This window comes from Neocloeon triangulifer, unplaced genomic scaffold (genome assembly GCF_031216515.1).
Source record: "Neocloeon triangulifer isolate White Clay Creek 2 clone unplaced genomic scaffold, ASM3121651v1 ptg000014l, whole genome shotgun sequence".
Lineage (NCBI taxonomy): Eukaryota > Metazoa > Arthropoda > Insecta > Ephemeroptera > Baetidae > Neocloeon > Neocloeon triangulifer.
Window position 1 is genome coordinate 24,023,976 of NW_026775556.1, and position 15,458 is coordinate 24,039,433.

Sequence of the window (15,458 nt, forward strand, 5' to 3'; positions counted from 1 at the left end):
AAAAGATGCCACAAAATTCTCATCTTGTGAAAGCAGAAAACGTCGGAATTTATATTAATGAAAGGGATAATTTGAAATTGAAATTTAAATAGGTGATCACCAAAATAATTTAATAACAAAGGGTAAAGGGCCGAAAATGAAATTACAATAAATGCTATCATTTAAAATTTAAAAATTTTCTTTTCTTGTAAATTATTTAACTTATTTATTAATTATTCTGTGATAGACATTGCATGGCAAAGAAAGGACTCGGTACATAAAAAATTAGATCATGCATAGACATAAAAAAATTATTAACATAAAAAAAAGAATAATTGTATAAAATAATATAAAATAAACAATAACTTCAAAAGTTGGGTTCAAAAGAAAAAAAATTTACTAAATCCACCTCGATTGTTAATATTCAATTTAAATTTGAACTTAATTATTTTAAATTAATTATCATTATTATTCTTAGACTTATAAAAAACAGTGAGAATAAATATTGACGATTTGGCTGGAATTGCACGTAGTTAGTACCAAAATTTTTGACATAATTTGTCCTTTGTTCCCCAGGGTTGCCGAACGACTTGTACGTCTACTGGCACCAGTACCCGTGGGACCTCGGCGAAGGGCTGTGCAAATTCAGAGCGCTAATTTCCGAAGCGTAAGTTTGCTTAACTTCCGAAGCGAAACGTTTAAAATAAAAAAAAGTGTACGACAGGACTTCATACGCGTCGGTGCTGACGATCGTGGCGTTCTCGACCGAGCGCTACTTGGCCATCTGTCATCCTCTTCACGCGTACACCATGTCCGGTCTGCGAAGGGCGTCGAGGATCATCGCGGCAATTTGGCTGGTTTCGCTCGCCTGCGCCATCCCCTTCGCTTCTTTCACCACCGTCAACTATCTCGACTTTCCACCGGTACGTATAACTTGCATTTTCAAAGAACTTCTCCATTTAATTTTCATATTTGAAAAATCTACACCAATATAGATTTTGCCTTTTTTACTCCCAAATCGATTTCTTTTGAGCAAAACTGCCCTGGCCTACGCAACTATAACAGCAAATAGGAAATTTTTATAGTCTAAACAGACACATTTATACGTTAAACTGGTTGAAATTGTTTAACATAAAAAAAATTAGATTTTAGGTAATATTTAATTACATCCCATTTTTATCAATTGTAATTTTTTTATGCCTATGATTAATTATTTCATGTGATCTTCAATCAAAATTTTCTGAAATATATATATGTCATTTTTTTATTTTATTAATAATTGAAGTTGATTTAAGTATCGCTTTATTTCATTGGTGGAAAGTTCTATTAAAAAATAATATTCAATTTTGCATAAGGGCTGAAAACTTTAGCGAAAATAAAAAAATGCGGTTTTGACTGCTTCAAAAAAGTTTTTTTTTTTAATTATAACTTTTTGTCACCAGAGGCGAAAGTAATTAGCATAAATCTGATAATGAGGTGGAAGCCATATTGTATTTAAAAGAAAATAAAGTTTTTTTAATGAAAATCAATGGCTTCGGTTGCTAATTTGAAAATATTATATTTTTTTTCAATTCAATGTTCAAGAGGCCAAATTATAATAAATTATAAAAATTTGAAAGTCTCTAAATAGAAATTGGAATTGTAGCATTTAATCCTTGAATAATTAAAAAAAAAATAATGATTGCATACTTCATAAGTACAAATTATAAGAATAAACATTACAAAGTGGAAAAAAAATAATTCGGCCCTAAAATTATGTTTTTGATTTATTTATTTATCACGACCATAAATGTAATCCGCTTTAGCTAAATTTTCGAGCATGTCAAGTTCAGGCACATTTTGAAAACAAAAGCAATCGATTTCCGCAACCAATAAACCCTCCATAATATCTGTTTTCCGCACCTCTGGTTTTCGCCCTTTTCCGCTTTGAACTTGCAAACTCTGTCAACTGTCGATTTCCGCTTTTGCTGCGACTGAGCAGCAAATCCCAATCCGATATAATATTGACGGAAAATCGCGGCGGCGGAACAGAGATTAGCTTTCGGACGCTTTGGCCGCGATGAAATTGATTTCCGTTTTTCTGGAACGCAGGGCTCCGGCGATTTGGTGGACGAATCGGCGTTCTGCGGCATGTTGCACGTGCCCGACAACTTCCCGCTCTACGAGACGAGCAGCGTCGCTTTTTTCCTCGTGCCCATGCTCATCCTGGTCGCGCTCTACACGCGGATGGGCATTCTCATCACGCAGAGACAGGCACTCGGCGAGTCGCACCGCACCAACAAATCTCGCAAATCCATCTTGCGGATGCTGGGTAAGTACAAAATAAAAAAACTCTGTAACAGGCCGAAAAGTTGTGAAATTCCAGGCAGGATTCCTGGAAAATACCATTAGTAAAATTGTTGTTTTAATATTCATAACTTAAAATATCAAGCACAAGTTTTATTCGAAAAAGAAAAATTAAAAAAAAATCAACTAAATTTTTAATAAAACTTGTTTTACAGTAAAAGTTTAGTAATGATAAGACAAGCAATAGTTTGGTTCCAGAAAAGTTTTTTTTTTAATTTTTAATATACCAACATGAATTTTATCACTACACCTCATAAATTATTAGAATTATTTGATGCAACATTCTAAACATTTTAAAAATTTTAATAAATTAGTTTACATTTAATTGACATTTAATATTGTTAAAAGTAGTATTTTATTAATAAAACATTTTAATTTACATTTTAATTTTTTTTCTATTGTTACGGAAAATTTGAAAGTTAACAGTGTCCATCTAAAGACAGTCGAAATTAATAGAATTTTATAAAAAAAATCTGCCTTTTGCGAAACTAAAATAAAAGACGATACTCATCATCCTCATTTGAAAGTAACAAATAACTTTCCTTGTTGATTTTACCGCAATTGAACGACTACAGAAAAGTTTTATTTACCACTTTTAATTACAAACCACTTCATGTCCCCACAGGATTTCTAAAAGCGAGCTAAAAAATTAAGCGCCTATTGCTATAAAATAAACATGATTTTTAGCTCCTAATTTTGTTACCTTGATTTTTTTTAACTTTGAATCAAGGTCCGCGCATCAGCAACAATGAAAAATGATTTGATTGTTGTTTGAGCTCTCTGATTGGGTACAAGTAAAGTTGTACCCAATCAGAGAGCTCGACAACAATCGAACTTTTCTGACGAGCGGACCTTGCTTTGAATGAAACTCTCTAGACTCCCTGGATTCATGCGATTTCAGCGTTGACAAACGTGGCGAATTGACAACTTTTTCCTGCGCCATATTTGAAAAAAAAATCCTGATTAAACATTTGTAACTTTTTTCACTTTCATATAATTTATTAAATTTATACATTGAAACCCTACTTCTGCCACATTTTAAATCGGGAACGTTCAAAATTAAGCTACCTTTCTCTTCATAACATAAAATCTGAGGAAATTTTTACTAACACAATGCAAACATTTTCCTCGATTTTTCCGAAATAATGAGAAAAACGATTTTGGCTTGATATTTTTATTACAAAAGCAAGCAGCCGGCGTAATTGAGAAGTGATTGCTTTTCCTCTCGTCTCGCTCCTCATTGTTGTTTTCGCAGCCGTCAAAAATCTCATTAAAAACTGAGGCAATTTGTGGTGTTTCAGCGGCGGTGGTGATTTCGTTCTTTGTTTGCTGGGCGCCGTTCCACCTGCAGCGCCTGCTCTTCGTCTACCTGCGCGAGATCGAAGGCTACAACGAGTACAATGAGTGGATTTACCACATCACCGGCTGCTTCTACTACTTCTCCTCCACCGTCAACCCGATCCTTTACAACCTCATGTCGGCCAAGTACAGGATCGCTTTCAAGTGAGTGTTTCGCTTTTTGTCCGGTATAAATATATAAAATGGAAAAAAAACCAGAGAGAGCCAACTTTTGCTCCGGAAGAAAAGTTGTTGATTCGTGTATGCATTATATACAGAATAAGAGATAAAAGATCTGCCTTGAGGGGAATGACGACGTCGTATTTATAAAAAGAATCCATTCGCGCATCAATTATTTGCACTGAAAAGAGTTTCTCAGGGAAAAAAAAGAAACTGCGCACAATTTCTGTGTTAACGAGCCGCAGAAACTCTTCTTCAACTTTTTTTGAGAGCTCTTTTATGAGCACTGAAAAAAATATGAGTTTGCGATGGAATTATGTTTGACGAGATTGTATGAAATGAAAATTAAACCTGGCTGAAGTTAGCGATAGCGATAGCGTTACCAGCGACGGAAAAAGGCAGGGTGCCAACCTAAGAAATTTGGAGGTTGATTGAAACGCAATATTAACAGTTTAAGTGAGAACCCACCCTCGCAGTGACAAGTTATATGGCTTACATAGTTCCTCTTTGACCCTGTTATCAGTTTCCAATGTAAAAAACCTTTGCATCCCCACACCGGAATTAAATGAAAAAATAAAAGATTTTCACCCTGCACTTTATCCGTGAAAAATCAAAGTTTTCTAAATTCAACTAAAACCCACCCTCTCACGGGGTTCATATTCACCATACTGACGTTAAAAATTACGAGAAACAAGATTTCGAGCTAAAAAACTTTTGCATGTCACCCCTTCATCCCCTATTTTCGAATTTTAAAATTTGAGGGGTGGTTTCGGTCAAAACCCACCCTCTCAGTAACCAGTTATAGTGCTTAAAATGTTCCTCTTTGACCCTGTTATCAGTTTCCAATGTAAAAAACCTTTGCATCCCCATACCGGAATTAAATGAAAAAATAAAAGATTTTCACCCTGCACATTGTGTGTGAAAAATGGTGAAAAATAAAAGTTTGCTAAATGTAACTAAAACCCACCCTCTCATGAGGCTCTTAATTACCATCCTGACTTAAAAAATGACGAGAAAGAATAATCCGAGCTGAAAAAACTGTAGCATGTCACCCCTTCATCCCCTAATTTCCAAATTTTAAATTTGAGGGTTGGTTTCGGTGACAACCCACCCTCTCAGTAACAAGTTATGTGGCTTAAAATTTTCCCCTTTTACCCTTCTATCAGTTTGTCCGTTATATCAAACATTTGCATCCCCATACGGGAATTTTGAAATAAATTTTAAATACATTTTAACTAATTATCGTATTGAGGTAGAACTTTTTTACGGAGGGTGGGTTCGTGGTAATTTTAAAGACTTTTTCCATGATAGTTTTGGTGATCTTCAAGCTATTAATTGTTTTAGAAAAAAAAATATTCTTCTGTACGTGTTTCGGCTGCTGGCTGCTGCCATAATTCATGAGCTGTGAAATTTTTTTGAATACAATTACTACACACAATAATTTTTTCATCAATACAGTAATTTGTTGTAAACGCTTTTTATATCCATTTTTTACAAAAATTTGAATAATAAAATAATTTTGAAGCTCATGAATAATGTTTGCAGGCGCATCATAAACATATTGTCGTATTGTCATATTATTTTTGCCTAACATTAAGCAACTCGAAAAACACAATCCGACTAAAATTCAAATTATTTATCCACCTTCTCAATTTTTTTCGCGAGGAAACAACAATCAAACCCTTTTCTCCTCAAATATTTTGTTTTATATTAGGCCTCAACCCCAAATGATATTATAATAATATTAATCAACTTTTTCCTCGTGATTTTTTTTTTTTCAAATTTTTGGGTTAGAATAATGAAGAAAAGAAATTGTGATATTCTTATATGTTTCACGGAAAAATCAATCAACCAATTTCAAACCACAACGGTCGATTATTCATATAATTTTCAACCAAAATAAGATTTGCAGCCCAATTTCTTTTTTTTTCGTTATTGAAATCAACGCACATATCTGTTAGCCATATTTCTACATTTTTTTACGAAAAATCTGTTGCGTGGGCCCCATTTATATTTCCTTTTTTTATTAGTATTAAGCAATCTTTACAAGTCTACAGGTTGAAAAATTTTCACTTTTTTTCTTATATTTAAATAACTGTAGAATGCACTCTAGGGTGAGATGGTATTCAATGGAATTTATGAATGATATAAATTTCTTTCAGGTTAAGAACGAATAATTTTGTATGTACATATTTTACTCTTGTTAAGAAAAGTTTTTCTTGAACAGTGTAAGTAAAACCTTTTGCAGAAAAAATATTTAGTAATTATTTATTTTGGTTGTTTAACAGTCCATTTTTGAAACTAGATTAGTAAAAAATTAATACACGAACGAGGCCGTTTAAAAAAAAAAAAGAATGGTATTTTAAGCAATAACAATAATTTACAGATTGATACAATAATTTCAGGTGTGGGGATGCAATAGATATTCTCTACAGAAACTGAAACAGGGGTCAAACTGTAACATTTTGAGTCAGTTTTTGGTTGCCGCAGAGGGTGGGTACTTGACGAAACCACTATAAAAAATTTTTGGAATAAGCAGCGGAAGAGGTGAGATGGAATCATTTTTTTTATCTTAGATTCTTCTTTCTCGTCATTTTTTATTATGACAAACTTGTGAATATGAATTCTATAAGATGATAGATTTCAATAAAATTTAAAAAAAAAATCAAAAGTGAAACTCTATAAAATTTTATTATATTCAGTAAGAGGGATGCATATGATATTCCCCAACGAAAACTGATAAAAGGGTCAAAGAGTAACATTTAGAGTCGTAGTTTTGGTGCCAAAAGGGTGGATTATTGCCGGAACCACCCCTCAAAATTTTAAAATTGAAATTAGGGGAAGAAGGGGTGACATGCAAAAGTTTTTTAGCTTGAAATCTTGTTTCTCGTAATTTTTTACGTCAGTATGTTGAATATGAGCTTCATGAGAGGGTGGGTTTTATTTAAATTTAGAATATTTTAATTTTTCACGCACAATTAAAGTGCAGGGTGAAAATATTTTATTTTTTAATTCAATTCCGGTATGGGGATGCAAATGTTTTTTACATTGAAAACTTATAACAGGGTCAAAGAGGAACACTTTAAGCTACATAACTTGTTACTGAGAGGGTGGGTTTTGACCGAAACCACCCCTCAAATTTTAAAATTCGAAAATAGGGGATGAAGGGGTGACATGCAAAAGTTTTTTAGCTCGAAATCTGGTTTCTCGTAATTTTTTACGTCAGTATGGTGAATATGAACCCCGTGAGAGGGTGGGTTTTAGTTGAATTTAGAAAACTTTGATTTTTCACGGATAAAGTGCAGGGTGAAAATCTTTTATTTTTTAATTTAATTCCGGTATGGGGATGCAAACGTTTTTTATATTTGAAACTGATAACAGGGTCAAAGAGGAACATTTTAAGCCTCATAATTTGTTACTGAGAGGGTGGGTTTTAGTTATATTTAGAAAACTTTGATTTTTCACGCTCAAAGTGCATGGTGAAAATATATATTTTTTTTTTATTTTTTTCCGGTATGGGAATGCAAACTTTTTTTACAACGGGAACGGATATATGGGTCATTAAGAAACATTTTAAGCCGCCTGCTGTGTTTCAGAGAGGGTTTTTTCACTCTATTTCTATTATTATTGTGTTCATATCAACCACCAATTTTCTTAGGTTGGCACCCTGCTTTTTTCTGTAGCTAGCATCGCTATCGCTATCGCTAACTTCAGTCACGTAAAATTAAAGCAAAAACGGAGAAGAGTGCGGTTTTCCTTGATTTAATTTCTTTTTCCAAGAAAACCGAGTTTGTAAATTATTTTTATTTCTTTTACCCTCAACACTTGTCACAGATTCAAAATGAGTTATTATTATTTTTTATTAATATGAAAATAGAAATTTTAAATGAATTTTTCGATTTTTATTTTCCTTTAATAAATTAAATTTTAAATATGAATTTGCTCAGCTTACTAAAGAAAAATTGTTTTGTGTTTTTTATCAGCATAAAATTAACATACACATTCAACTTTTGAATACGCCCGATAACATTGGATGTGTTTGTCAGATTTTCAAAATCTGGGTATCAATTAATTTGATTTAAAATTCCTTATTTTTTTTTTTAATAAAAATAATCACTGACGTTATTTTTGAAATTCTTTGTTACATATAGCTTGAGAAAAAGATCAAAAAGGTATCAAATTTTTTTCAATCATTAGATCTGGGACTCGATTTTTTGCCTGGGAATTTGAAATTTTCTAATAAGAAAATCAAAAGTTTTGAACCTTCACCCTCAGACTAAACTTCGGCTAACATTTGACAGGAAAAGAAATAGTTTTCACGTCCATTACATAAACTCTCAATTGTTCAAATCTACAAATCACTTTTAAATTCTTCTCTCAAACAAAAATTATTGTGCTTCAATTCGTTATATAGAAGACAAATTTTCATGGTTGACGCAGAAATCGCGAACCCTAATTCTCAAGGGTTGAAATGAAAATAGGGTTCATGGAATTTTCTGTTTTAATCCTTTTCTGCCAAATAAAGCTGATCGTAATATCAATATCGGATTAAATTATAAAAATTGAATAAAATGTTTTTTTTATTAAGTTCACAATTTTTAATAGATTATATGCATACCTAGCATTAAGTATTAATTTTTAAAATTTAATACATAATTTTTCTTTAATTAAGCAATTAAAATTTTAAATATAATCGTTTTATAAAAATTAAACTTTAAAAAAAAACATTACTTATTAATTAAATTTTAAACATGTTTATTGATGTTTATCAAAAACTTTAAAAGGATATATATTTTAAAGAATTTTAATGATTTTTAAATCAATTCAAATGAACTTATTGAAAAAAAAAATAATAAAATAATCTAACAACATATTTTGTGCCTAAAAATATTTTACAATTTATTCATTTTTCCTTTTAATAGTTTATTATTTTAATTTAGTAAAAATCGAATCAAGATGTTCCTTATAAGGATGAAATTCTTTGGGCGGAAAAAAGGAATAATATTAACCTGCCATGAAACCTTTAATTCATCCCTTAGGAATGCCATAAATACATAATTATTTTGATTGCAGTCATGAAATTTTGTCTAATTTCAGATTTCAAGAATTAAAATAATTAATTAAAGGGCCATTAAAATCCGTTGTTGCATGTCATGTTTCGCGTATAGCATCTTATTCCGCAAGATTTTTAAATCATTCAAACTGAAGCATTCTTCGTATTGAAATTTCTTTCGCAGGGCAACCCTGTGCGGCGGGAACAGTCCGATGCGAAACAACACCCTGTCGGCCATGTCGCGACCCCAACAGATGAGTCTGATGCACAAACGCGGCGACAACGCCAGACAGGCCTCGTGCAGTTCGGGCGGCGCCGGCTCGTGGCTTTCGCGGCAACAATCGAGCAGCAGTCCCAGGGTCAAAGTGACCCTGCTGGTCGAGGAGGACAGCAGTTTGCTCGAGCCCATCGTCCTGATCGTGCAGAACAACGGCGCCGCCGGCCAGTCGACGCGAATCATCGAGGCCGTGTCCGACTCACAGTCGAGTGACTCGTGCAAAATGCTCACGCCGGACATTCTGGCCAACACTCTAGCAGAAACTTCTGTGTAATTTTCCCATAAACTCTGCTCATCCAAATATACGTAATTCTGCAATTTCATCTTATTTCAGGAAAAATTAATCCGATGAATTTCATAAATTATATTTTCCTGAAGAAGTTTTACCCAAATTTATTTCTAGTCTAAGATTTCTGTAAACATTTTTCGTTCCTGTTTAAATAACTTCTCTAGCGATTAATTGTATGCTTCAATATCAAAGTAGACAAAGTTTTCCTGATACTGATATAAAAAATTCTCACTTTTTCCGCCAAAAGCATTACTTTGATCTAGATTCAAAGTTTTGCTTTTTTTGTTCAAATCAGCTCAAATTTAATTATTAAACTGAGAAGCTTCAAAAATTTCAAATGCTTTTGGTGGGAAAAGTGAACCTTAGAGGAAATTTAAAAATCGCTATTTTGATTTCAGTAAAATTCTTTTGAATTGTATCAGAATAAAAATCTTTGCTAGAGAGGCCATTTTAACAATCCTTACAATGAAATGCATCAAATAATATTGTATCCTGAGAAGATACATAATTATTTTTGTGATTGTGTATTTTGAGGGCAATCTTCCTCCTTCTTAAAACGTTTTCCTGATGGATCTTTCCTTGTTATTGGAATATATCGGCATGCAATTTTACCTCTCGTCATTTGTGCGCATACAATTTTTCAAAGGGACGTTTTAACCTAAATGGCAATGATTGTGTGCTGTATGTAATTTTAACCATTAAAAAAATTGCAGCTCATTACTAAATTATTTTGAAAAGAAATGAGCTTTTTACGATAAACGAGCACAACTGCTTGAAAGAGACTGATTATATTTAAAATGCGGTGATTTTAAACTGTTTGAAGTGAAAAAATGTCTACGAATAAGAAATAATGTTGTATCACGTTTAATGTGAAGACTGATGTCGCTCATAAATAGATGATAAGTTTGAAAATTACACTGGAACTGCGAGTAAAAATAAAAAAGATTTTGGATAGTAAAAAATCTTGGTGCGAATTTACATTTTACAAAAACTGCAGATGGCAAATAAGGGAAATTTCCCAAGAATTTAATTTTAAATTTATTTCAGGCCATATCAGACTTTTATTATAAATTTTCCATCAATTGGTCTGTTGATCAGATTATTTGTTATTATTGTATTTTAAATTAAAATTAGATCTGTAAAAAATTTAATTAAAAGAATATTAATTTACGGACGGAAAATTCCAGTTTTTTACAGTAAAATTTTTTCCAACTTTCAACAAGCTCTATTTTATTAAGTTATTCATTTCCGTTGATAATAATGAAAAAAATAATATGTAAGGTTTGCAGATCCTCTGATGAGTCAGACATAAAGCAAAAAAATTCGTGCTTCATGTGTGTGCCAATTTTAATGTCATCAGTTACAGTTTGAATTATCAATGTTTGCTGTGCTAACATTGATGTTGCTTGGAAGCAATAAAAAATATAATATATGAAGAGGGAGGTCTTATTTCATTTTCCCTTTGATATTTGTTTTTTATTTAAATTTAATTAGTTGCTTTAATCTTTCAGCTACAAAAACGCTTCACCAACAGCGTCAAAGGGCTGCCGAACCTTTACGGAAATGGGTCCTGTGTGAATTAATTCACGTTTGATTGAGCAGAAAATCACGTTCTCTAGACAAATCCGATTAAATTTCAAGCTCAAATCTCTCAAACAAAGAGCAGGAAATCTGAATTTCAAAAATAAAATACGTTTCCAGGAGCTTAAAATATTGAGGAAAGAGTAATTAATTTCAAGAGGAAAAAAACGGAAACTTCAAAGCAATCGTTTACGCTTTTCTTGTTGTCATAGGAGTGAGAAAAAAAGGGTTGTGTAAAGAATTTTTCGCTCTGTTGTCTCGCGCCCATAGAAGCGAAAACGAGACTACGTGTTTAGTGCGTGCTATAAGTTTCAGCGGCGGCAACTTCTATCTTGTTTGTTTCGTACACGTTTTTGTTTTTCCTTTGAGCTTCCAAAGAAAGTGCTGCTGCTGCCGACAGCAAACAAATAGTTTTAGCTCAAATTCACACTGTATGGCAAACTTTGATGATGAGCTCAGTCAGTGAAATGTGTTTATAAGTAGAGGTCTGAGCCAGTCGAGTAGATACTGTCGAAAATAACGATGTTGATCAGAAATTATTTTTTAATTCTCAGTCAGCATTTTATGTTTTTCTTAAATTTAAATTTGAAAAACATGCTGAGCCGATCTGTTAGCCAGCCGCGAGCCGCCGCCGGACAAAATTCCCGAGCAGCCGCGCCATTTTGGTGGCGCAGCCGCTATAGTGAGCCGCCAATCAAAATTGAACGGCTCAGGGCTCTAGTTATAAGCGATAAGGTCGTACTTATAAACTCATATTTGAAAGATTGAACGGTTGAATTAATTTGTTTTGCTCGACAAGAATGAATTTCAGAAAGGGCAGATTTTATATGAGGTTCACAAAATATATAGGAAAACGCTTTATGTACAACATTAATCTTCAGTAATAATTGTAAACTAGAATAATTGCATACTTACTTTTATTTGCTTTATTTTACATATAAATTTTCAGCAATGTGAGATACGAGTGACAAAATAAATTATAGGGTTGATTTTTGAAAATATACCAAAATTTATTCCAACAATGGAATTTTGCAAATGGATTTTTTCTGTTTCAAAATCTGTGACACCAAAAACAAATTTATTTACTTTTAAACAAGACTTAATTTAGTTCAAATATTTTTAATAAACGTTTAAAAATATTTGGCAACTTACAGATTTTATTTGTTACTTTTGTTACTGTTTTTTTAAATAGACATTCCAAATAATATGCAAACATAAATTTTAAGCAATTATAATTTTTTTCATTACGGTCAGGCCAACACAAAGTCTTGTCGGCCTGTGATCGTTATTGTTGGTGCAGAAGGCGGCAATTTTTTTCTTTTCGTATAACTTTAAATTTTATTTAAAAATCATGATATTTTGTGCTCGAGATGATGAAAAACAAAGCTGAAAACTGCAAAGCAAAGGGAAAAAATTGAGAAATAATTTTTTGCATTAGCGGTTAGGTTAGAGAAGTTCAGATTTTGTTGTTTCCTATGTTTTAGTGATTTGGTTTAATTTTGTTTTTATTTTTTAATTGTTATTTTTTTGCTTTTCCCTTTTTTAACTAAAATACTTAATTTTATTTACATAAATGCATAAATTAATAGAATTTAAAAAAATAAATCGCTTCAAAACGCTTTGCAACTCAAATTTGAGCATAAAAAATGCTCAAGCAACTGAGAAGCGGTTCTTTTTATTATTTTCGTACCCTTTCTGTATTTTCGCTCTCTCCCTTTCTCTTCTTATTATTCTCAGCTTTTCATCGAAAAAAGAATTTGCGACGCAATAAGTGCAGAACTTTCACTTTAAAACTGGAAATAAGAAGATTATGCAACTTTTAATTTGATTCGCTGTCGCAGTGAAAACGTTCTCCGATATTTAAACTGCACATCCGGCAGCTGCCTGCGTTCCTTTTTATATTGGCTTCGTCATAGGGCTGCACACCGACAATAGAAACGAGGGTCGACCCTTTTTGTAACGCGTAATGCGCCGTTCCCGGGGCAGCGGAGCACCGCGGGAAATAAGTTTTTAGCGGCGAGATAAAAAAAAGAAGAAGAGGCGGCGGCGGCACCAGATGTGTCGCACACGCATCACCACAGCCCCTTAAATTCGACGGTTAGGCTTTTTGTCTCGCACCAATGTCGAGCCGGTTGCCTAACTTCAATCCCTGTAAAAAAAATCTACTGCTTTTTTAATTGGTTTTGGAGAAAATAAACTTGTAATTATTTTCGACCGAGATGTCGATCCAAATAATTTGTGTCAGCTGGGGAGGGTGACAAAGCCCCAAGATTAAATTCAACTCGGCACAAAAGTGCTCCGAAAAGATTAAGTGGCCAAGTTAGTTTTAATACTTTAAGTGCCTCGTGCGCGACACGAAACTTGCTTGCACGAGGAAATGATGGAGACTCCCATCTCGGGGCGGGATCTGTGCATTAATTTTAAGTTTGCCGTCCTTGCGTAAAACTTCATTCAAGAATTCGCGTAGTTTGATGTACACCCTAATTTGTATGTAAAGAGTCCGATAAAATTATAGATCAAATTTATTACTAAAATGAAAAAAGTAAAATTGTAGAAGCTTTGCTAAAAAATAAAAATTTTTATAGCAGTTAAGGCTGTACAATTTTTTTCTATTAAAATTCATCATTTTTACAAAAACAAAAATATAATAATTCTTATCATCTCAATAAGTATAAATCTATCCTACTTTTAAATCTCTGTATCCTTCCCAAATTCATGAAGCATATATTATGAAAAAACAGTGATAATTATTGCTTTCTCTGAAAAAATTCTGCCTTTATTTTAAACAAACTTTAATTCTTAACAAGGAAGTATGAAAATTTATTATATTTTATAAAATGGGAATTGAGCATTGAAATTGCACAAACAGAGGAGTAATAATAGAACTTTCTTTCATTTATTTATTTTTATTTGGCTCCGGGTTTTGATACAAATTAAATTTTTGCAGCTCAGATATATACTTATTATTATATATTTTGTAGAGAAGAGAATTCCGTATTGAGAAGGGTTGACAATAGCTATTTGTATTTTAAGTAGGCTTTTCCAATAACTAGTTCTAAAAATATATTTTTTATTTATTTTTTTTTTGAAGAACACAATGCAGACAATTTATTGAATTAATTAAAAGTCATTTTTTAATTAACAGATCATAATTTAACGAGGAAAAGCCGATCTCTTCATTTCCATTATAATTTAATTTAAGTAAAAAGAAAATTTAACTTTTTGTAAATTATCAATTTGAAAACAGAAAATTTTGTTTTGAAATTTAATCTTTTTAGATTATGCTGTTAAATATATCTTAAAATTTTTTGAAAGGGGATGATAAAGTAAATATTTTTAAAGTTTTGCATTGAAATTTTAAAAGACTGATGTATTTAAAACTCATTTGATTATACTAATTTAATTTATTTAAACCATATTTTCAAACTGTTTTTGATGCATAAATAAATTAAATTATTTAATTAATATAATTATCAAGAACTATTTTTTTACATGACAAAAATCTGCAACGAAACCGCGACCTCTCTCAAGGACATTTCAGCAATGTAACTTTTGGCGTGAAAATAACCAGTTTTTGGCGATGAAAGGGTTGGAAAATGCCCACGCGCGCATCATCCGGTTGCAAAAAGCTACTGGCCATTTGCCAGTGCGTGTTGAGCTGGCTTTGTGCCGTTTTCGGTCGTCGTCATTTCTTATTACGTCCGCTAATGAAAAATACACAAAGGGACCAGAGAGGACCTCTCGGTGCGCACTGGTTTTGGTTATCACCGTCATTTATTTTATTTTTCCGCACCCACGCTCGGTCGAAAAGCAATTTTTTTTTATAAGCAGCAGTAGGGAAACTTCTTTTGAGGGGTGGTAATTGAATCCAGCCGGGTTCTCGGAAAATGTACTCTTGTTTGTTTAAGCCTTTGATGTGGCCACTCAAGTTCTGATCGCAAAGGTAATTTTAAGCACTTTAGACACGATGCGTGACTTGGACTTGAGCTTCACCTAAATTTAGTTATAATCAAAGCGGTTTTTGTGTTCAGTTTAGAACTATGCGTCTGTTCATGAAAGTGTGGCCGTTTTTGTCAAAGGAAAGCGGCTTCAATTAATTTATAGTTGAGACATAAAGGTATTAGAAATACCTTTATTATTCTAATACCTTTATAAGTTGAGAACCGGTTACAACGCCAACGCATGCCAACGGTGGTCGGTCCGCGAAAAAAAATCTAAGCAAGTCCAAGGCCAGTTTATTCTGACCAGTCTGGCAAAGATAGAAACTTTGTCCTTCTGCGGCTTCTATTCAAACAAAAGGAACATATTATTCCCTCCAAAATGAGGCCAAATATCTGACTTTGGTAACTTTAAAATTTTTAAACATTAAATTTAAATTTTATTTCTAAAAAAAATATTAAATTAATTAATATCTA

The 15,458-nt window shown here is 32.5% G+C and overlaps 2 protein-coding genes across 5 annotated transcripts in view; one reads left to right on the forward strand and one right to left on the reverse strand.

Annotated features, from left to right (window-relative positions):
• Positions 1–10,898, forward strand: part of LOC132201313 (neuropeptides capa receptor-like) — a 101,009-nt gene extending 90,111 nt beyond the window's left edge. For both annotated transcript variants that reach the window (XM_059627382.1, XM_059627383.1), the window contains 5 exons: positions 556–646; positions 704–902; positions 2,071–2,290; positions 3,627–3,828; positions 9,081–10,898. In XM_059627382.1, coding sequence (XP_059483365.1) covers positions 556–646; positions 704–902; positions 2,071–2,290; positions 3,627–3,828; positions 9,081–9,447 — 1,079 coding nt within the window. In that variant the 3' untranslated portion in view covers positions 9,448–10,898. The remainder of the gene's footprint in view (positions 1–555; positions 647–703; positions 903–2,070; positions 2,291–3,626; positions 3,829–9,080) is intronic.
• Positions 1–15,458, reverse strand: part of LOC132201316 (neuropeptides capa receptor-like) — a 106,198-nt gene that overhangs the window by 72,044 nt on the left and 18,696 nt on the right. The gene's annotated exons all lie outside the window — the stretch shown is intronic.